Here is a 7,241-nt window from a genome sequence, read left to right as displayed (position 1 = left end):
TGATCGCCACGGTTAAAATCCAGCGCTCCCAGTCACTTGTCAACTCGGTCTCTCCTCCCACGAGCAAAGTCTGCCCGCAAAAGGAAGAGGTTCTCGAAGTACCAGTTGACGAGTCGGACCCGAGCAAATCAGTCCGAGTAGGCGCATTTCTACCCGACGAAATGCAGCAGAAGATCCTCGAGTTCCTTAAGCAAAACCTGTCCACGTTCGCCTGGACGATGTCTGATATGAAGGGAATCGATCCAGCTATCACAACCCACGAACTCAATGTTGATCCCAACTTCAAACCCATCCGGCAGAAGAGAAGAAAGTTGGGACCAGAGCGATCCAAAGCAGTCGCAGAGGAAGTCGAGCGTCTACTCGGTGCCGGTTCAATCACTGAAGTTCGTTACCCGGAATGGCTAGCCAACCCGGTGGTCGTCAAGAAGAAGAACGGTAAATGGCGCGTCTGCGTCGATTTTACCGACCTCAACAAAGCATGTCCTAAGGACAGCTACCCGTTGCCTAGCATCGATCGCTAGTCGAATCGACGGCCGGTAACGAGATGTTGACGTTTATGGATGCCTTTTCGGGCTACAACCAGATCCTAATGCACCCGGACGACCGGGAGAAAACTGCTTTCATCACCGATCGGGGAACCTACTGTTATAAGGTGATGCCATTCGGATTGAAAAATGCTGGAGCAACCTACCAACGGCTTGTCAACCGAATGTTCGCCGAGCAGCTTGGGAAGACAATGGAAGTCTATATCGACGACATGCTCGTCAAATCGCTCCGAGCCGACGACCACTTAGCGCACTTAAAGGAATGCTTCGCCATCCTAAACAAGTACGGGATGAAGTTGAATCCCGCAAAGTGCACCTTTGGCGTCTCCTCGGGTGAATTCCTTGGTTACATTGTCACGCAACGAGGAATCGAAGCTAACCCGAAACAGATCTCAGCAGTCCTGAATCTCCCCAGTCCGAGAAACTGCCGGGAGGTGCAGAGATTAACAGGACGCATCGCCGCGCTTAATCGCTTTATCTCCCGATCCACCGACAAGTGTCTCCCCTTCTATGATCTCCTCCGAGGGAACAAGAAGTTCATTTGGGATGACAAATGCGAGGACGCGTTCGTTCAACTCAAGCAATACCTGACAACTCCTCCCGTCTTGGCCAAGCCGGACGTAGGAGACGTTTTGTCTCTCTATATCGCTGTCTCCTCGGCAGCCGTCAGCAGTGTCTTGATCAAGGAGGATCGTGGCGAGCAGCGTCCGATTTTTTACACGAGCAGACGCATGACCGGCCCGGAGACCAGATACCCAACCCTTGAGAAGCTGGCTCTGGCCGTCGTCGACTCCGCGAGGAAATTACGACCCTACTTCCAGTCACACTCTATCGAAGTTCTGACCGACCAACCGCTCCGCACCGTCCTGCAAAATCCCAACAGAGCCGGCCGGCTGACCAAGTGGGCAATCGAACTGAGTGAGCTTGACATTACGTACAAATGTCGAACAGCCGCCAAATCTCAAGTCCTCGCCGACTTCCTTGTCGAGCTCACGCCAGATCTTGCACAAGACCTCGACGTCCCGAGTCCCAATTGGATTCTTCATGTCGACGGATCATCGACGAGTAAAGGATCCGGTGCTGGGGTCCAGCTTCAATCGCCAACAGGAGAACTCATCCGCCAGTCTTTCAGTTTCGGCTTCCCGGCTTCTAACAACGAGGCAGAGTATGAATCGTTGATCGCCGGTCTTCGTCTCGCCCGAGCCGTCAAAGCCAAACGCTTGAGTGCTTATTGCGACTCGCAGCTCGTCGCTAGCCAGTTTAGCGGCGACTACGATGCTCGCAATGATAGAATGGATGCGTATCTCCGAGTGGTTCAAGAGCTTGCTAGGGAATTCGATTTCTTCGAACTCACCAAGGTTCCTCGCGGAGAGAACGTTTGCGCCGATGCCTTAGCCGCACTCGGGAGCAAACTCCACGATCAGGTCAAAAGGACGATACCCATACATCGGATCGATCGACCGAGCATCGATTCTTCCTCCGACGAAAGCTCTCCCATCGCTCCAATCTTTGCAACAACTCGACGATCCACCACCGATCAAACCGACACTGAGATGCCCGATCGTGACGATACCCCAGTCGATTGGCGAACCGAGTTCCTAGATTATCTCATACGAGAAGAACTGCCAAAAGATAAGTGGGCAGCGAGACGCCTGAAGAGACGCAGCGCCCACTACGTCATCATGAACGACGAACTTCACCGAGTAACCGCGAACAAGGTTCTCTTAAAGTGCATCCAGGGCGATGAAGTACGCCGAGTAATGGCTGAAACTCACGACGGAGCAGGAGGAAACCACTCGGGAGGCCGAGCACTCGCCCTTAAAGTTCGAAGCTTGGGATTCTTTTGGCCGTCTATGAACACTGACTGCGAAGCATACGCTCGTCGGTGCGACAAATGCCAGCGTCACGCTCCGAGCATCCACAGTCCCACTGAGCTGTTGCGGACATCTGCTGCCCCTTATCCGTTCATGAGGTGGGGGATGGACATCATCGGGCCAATGCCGAACTCACGCCAACGTCGTTTCATCCTGGTCCTCACCGATTACTTCACTAAATGGATTGAAGCCGAAGCGTTCTCTCAGGTAACGGACAAGGAAGTCCGCACCTTCGTCTGGAAGAACATCATTTGCCGTCATGGTTTGCCATACGAGATCATAACGGACAATGGCTCTCAGTTCATGTCCGGAAACTTCAAAGAGTTCTGCAACAAGTGGAATATCCGTCTAAGCCCTTCGACTCCTCGTTACCCGCAAGGAAACGGACAGGCGGAATCTTCCAACAAGATTATCATCGATGGAATCAAGAAGCGACTCGACCTAAAGAAAGGCCATTGGGCCGACGAGCTGGACGGCGTCCTCTGGTCGCACCGAACGACTCCTCGCGGTGCGACCAAATCCACCCCTTTCTCTCTTGCTTACGGGATGGAAGCAATGGCCCCCGCCGAAGTTAACGTGACAAGTCTTCGGCGCGCCAAGATGCCGCAGTTCGTCGAGCTTAATCAAGATATGCTCCTCGATGCCCTCGATGAACTCGAGGAAAAACGTGATCAAGCGCTTCTTCGGATCCAAAATTACCAGAACCAAATCGAGAGCTACTATAATAAGAAGGTAAAAGCGCGCCCTCTCGAGCTCGGCGACCTCGTCCTCCGAAAAGTTTTCGACAACACAAAGGAGCTCAACGCTGGCAAGCTAGGGACCAATTGGGAAGGACCTTACAAGATCACCCGAGTCGTTCGACCAGGCGTCTACCGACTCGAGACTTCCCGCGGAGAGGCAGTCCCACGAGCCTGGAACTCGATGCATCTTCGCCTCTTCTACCAATAGATTCGTCTCATCTTTTCTCCGAGCGAATGACCAACAGGTCACTGTTCGCAAAAAAAAAAAAAAAAAAAAAAAAAAAAAAAAAAAAACCGAGTAGATGCACCTAACCGTCACTTCTGCTCGTCCGAGTGAATGCGCTACTATAGCCACTTTCACTCGGTAAAACGAACTACGAAAGGCTTGATCCTCATCCGAGGTACGTAGGCATCCCTTCACAGGGTCCAGCCCCAACCAAATCAAAAGTCCAAACTTTTTTTTACACAGGAATGACCAACAGTCACTTTTCCCTGAATAAACGATGCCAGCCCCTTTTTCAAGCGGAGCACGAGCACTCGCCCAAGCCAGTCGGCTGAGTCTTGATCAGGCATCAGCCGAAGGGAACAGCAGCTTTGCGTCACCGATGCATCATACATTGACCGGCTATCCGATGGAAATTTCAGACCAAGTCTGATCGAAGGACGATGGTTTGGCCGACCAACAGTTCTCTCGATCACTGCACTGCGTTTCGAAACCTTTTCCTCGGCAATTCAATAGAACGATTAGAGTTTCTTTGTATTTACTTGAGTGACTGACTTGTAAAAGTTTCGTTGGATAAGTAAAAGTACGAACGAACAACCGTCTCTAATCTCTGTTTCTATCTGAAAAGGAGGGAACTCGCTGGCAAATGCGAGCAACCATCCGGACTATTCCATTTCTCGGTTATAGACAAGTGAAAATGATTTATATATTTCTAAGTTAAGCGACTTACGGAAATATATAAGGAAACACTTGTCTAAAAATAAAACCGAAGGCATTAATCCATACAACAAGAGGCCTTAGCCGAGAAAAGAAGATAGTCTTAAACAAACAAGGCCGAAAGGCCGAAAACAAATACAACAAATATAGAGGATCATCCCTCGGCAGGAGGATCTTTCTTCTCAGGAGCGTCCGAACTGGAGACGTGACCGAACGGCTTCACGGGAGGAATCTCGCCGGCGCCTTGACCCTTGCTCGGCGGAGAGACCAGGCTGATCTCGCGGTTCGGATCCGAGAGGCCTTCGCTCGCATCAGGATCGGAGGTTCCGAGAGACGAGCTGTCGGAAATCGTGACCAACCTCTCCGGGACGCCGGCATCAGGCACTTTGACAGGAACGGCGGCGTCGGGACGAGCAGGAGATTGTACCGTGTCGAGGAGATCCCTAATAAATCCGTCACTCGGGGATCGGAGCGCTCTCGCAGCGTCGGAATCGATCAGTTCGAGATTCGACCCGTGTTTGTCAACCTTCTCCAGAATTTCCTCGATCACGAACCGGGATTCCAGCACCAAAGGGGATAAGGTCAGATCCGAGTCCGGAATCACGCCTACTTCCAGGCGAACCGTCTCCCCTTCATAATACTTCTCCAAATCGGAGTACGTATCAATGGTCTCCTGCGGGATATCCTTTCCCGATTCCCTCAAGGCCTCGAGGCAGTCTCGCATTCCGCGCGCTTGGCCGAGCATACACCGCGCGTCCTCGAACTCGTCACGACGCTTCTCCCGATCCTGAATATTCCTGAAGCGTCGGGCACATTTCCCGGTCATCGCCGCCATTACACGGATTCGTTCATGGGTGACCTCAAGCTTACGAGACTCCCTCAGGCGATCCATCTGCTTGGAATACTCTAAGGACGCAGCAACCACCTCTTTCTCAAGGGTCGTGTTCTTGCCCTGCAGCTCAGCGTTCCTCTTCCGCATCTGGGCTTTCTCCTCCTCCGCCCGCTTCACCAACTCCCGGGCAGACGCCAGTTCGGTCGCCATGATCGCCCGCTGCTCGTCAAGCTCCTTCTTCAACTCTTCCTCCCGAGCAACCGCCTCGTTCTTTTCACGAACTGAATTATTCAGAGCCCGGGTCGCGCGTCTGCTGAGTCCCTTCTGCTTACGAACCATCTCAAAAGCCCCCTTCAGCTCTTCGTCATACTTCCTGACTAAGATGTTCCAGTCCCCGTGACTCTGCAAAACGAGCAAAGGTTAATGCACTAGCAAACGAGTAGAGAGAAAGAGAGATGGGATCAGGAATCCGATTTACCATGATGGAGGTACGAGATGCAAAGTTGTACTCTTCCTTGAAGATCAGAGATCCTCGACCGGCGGCAGCTCACCTCGATCTCCCCTAAATTGACGAACCAAACGACCGCACTCCTGTTCGTCGTGCGCTAAGGGGACATCGCGATCATAGGAAAAAGAGACTTTGTCAGGACAACTCCTCTTTTTCTTCTTCTTCTTCTTTTTCGAGACAGCCACGGTCCCTTCGGTGACCTGAGGAGCAGATTCAGCTTGCGCGTCCTCATTCTCCGGAGCCAATGATTCCCCGGAACGGGTGGCGTCCACCAGCTCGTCGTCCAGCTCTTCGGAAGAACCTCGAGGAATCACTTCAGCGTTCCTCTTCTTCTTCTTCTTCTTCTTTTTTTTCTCAGCCTTTGACGAAGTTACCGGCGGATCTTCGTCACGGCTACCAGTGGGCAGCGACTCGGGGACCACCTCATCTTTGGAGCCGCCACTCGGCTCCAGGTCCTTGAGCTCGCCTTCCTCGACAGACGAGGACCGAATCGCCAGGAAGCGCCTTCTTCTTTTCCCTCTCTGATCCAGAGTGTCCTTGGGGAGAGGCAATACCAACGTTGCCTCTTCGGCAGCCGCGTTCTTCCCTCTCGCTGCCTTTTCGGTTCGTCTTCCTCACCAGCCGAGCCTCAACATCGGACTCAGTCACGTTCGGATCTCCGAAATCGGGCGAAACTGCAGTATCAGGCTGCGGCTTCTTCGCGAAGCCGGCTTTCCTCGCGACCACCAGACTCAAATTCGGCAAAGTCCTCATCGCTCTTGCTCGATTTACTTCCCTTTGCTCGGCTGAATTGAATAAATTGAGCCTCTTCGTCTTATTCGCGATTATAGGGATTGTATCCGAACGCCAAACCTCTGTGACGAATAAAAGAGAGATCAGATTCTATAGCAAAGTACGCAACGAGCAGAGGAAGTCGCAAAAGAAAGACTTACGCTGACTAATCCACCCGATCGATCGACTAATCCTCTGATAGGAGAAATTATTCCAATGGCCTGTTTCTGCGATGCGATCAGACGCGCGCTCTCCAAAAATCCTCCTCGTACTCTGCGGTGTTCGGAAGAGCCACTGCAAAGAGAAAACAAACAGGAGTTAGAATACGAGAAACGAAAACGGAACTGACGGGTAGTCTATACCCATCTCTCGGTCCATAAAACACGGTAGCCGGTCTTCAGCGGTTCTTCGAACGCAGCCCTGTCAGATTTGACGTAAAAGTAGGAACGCTGCCAGTTGTTCGTCTTATTGGGGTAGCCGGTCACCACATTATAGTTGGGACGGATCTTCAACGAAATCAATCCGCCCTTTATCTTCGCCGACACTAATTCCTCGAAAGCTCGAACACTGAGAGGAACACCGGCTTCCGCTCCGATAATCGTCAGTGCGACGGCCAGCCGCCACGCACCATTCAGAAATTGACTAAGAGCGGCTCCTCGTCGCATCGTAAACGCGGTGATGATTCGAGGAATCGGAAACCATAGCTTCGTGTCGCCCTCAAAGTACGACTCGTAGACACATTGGTAGCCTTTCGGGGAGACCAAGGCCGTTGGTCGCTCTTTGGATTATAAACGTAACCCCCGCTGCGTCGCGAGCCCGTAGAAGTCTTGTCACCGACTCGACGGTCGATCTCGTCTTCTCGACACCCCGCCAGTCCTGGCCTCCGACGACTGAAGGACGTACGCGCTCCCGATCAAGCGGAGGTTGCTTCTCGAAGATGTTCCCCGGATAAAAGCTTATCGGGATCATCTGATCGTCGATATGATCGCGACCGTCATCGTCCTTCCGCGATTGCACCCTCGATTCCGAAA

General features: G+C 52.4%; 1 protein-coding gene across 1 annotated transcript; it reads right to left on the bottom strand.

Moving 5' to 3' along the window:
- Positions 1-4,253: 4,253 nt before the first annotated feature.
- LOC130504943 (meiosis-specific protein ASY2-like) lies at positions 4,254-6,875 on the bottom strand. Its single transcript, XM_056999552.1, has 5 exons — positions 6,573-6,875; positions 6,372-6,504; positions 6,058-6,293; positions 5,508-5,960; positions 4,254-5,333 (listed from the first exon to the last, which is right to left on the bottom strand). The coding sequence occupies exons 1-5, from the start codon at positions 6,873-6,875 to the stop codon at positions 4,254-4,256; spliced, it is 2,205 nt and encodes a 734-aa protein (XP_056855532.1).
- Between the last annotated feature and the right edge of the window lie 366 nt (positions 6,876-7,241).

The sequence above is a fragment of the Raphanus sativus genome, unplaced genomic scaffold, assembly GCF_000801105.2.
Source record: "Raphanus sativus cultivar WK10039 unplaced genomic scaffold, ASM80110v3 Scaffold1902, whole genome shotgun sequence".
Lineage (NCBI taxonomy): Eukaryota > Viridiplantae > Streptophyta > Magnoliopsida > Brassicales > Brassicaceae > Raphanus > Raphanus sativus.
The sequence above is the reverse complement of the archived record's forward strand: the minus strand, read 5'-3'. Positions and strand labels throughout refer to the sequence as shown.

Bases quoted from the DNA above. Each gene is read 5' to 3' on its own strand.
- LOC130504943 (XM_056999552.1), bottom strand. From the start codon at position 6,875: ATGCGACGAGGAGCCGCTCTTAGTCAATTTCTGAATGGTGCGTGGCGG. The intron at 6,294-6,371 runs GTAAGTCTTTCT...TATTCGTCACAG, and splicing joins GATCGGGTGGATTAGTCAGC to AGGTTTGGCGTTCGGATACA. The intron at 5,334-5,507 runs GTTCGTCAATTT...CTCGTTTTGCAG, and splicing joins AACAGGAGTGCGGTCGTTTG to AGTCACGGGGACTGGAACAT.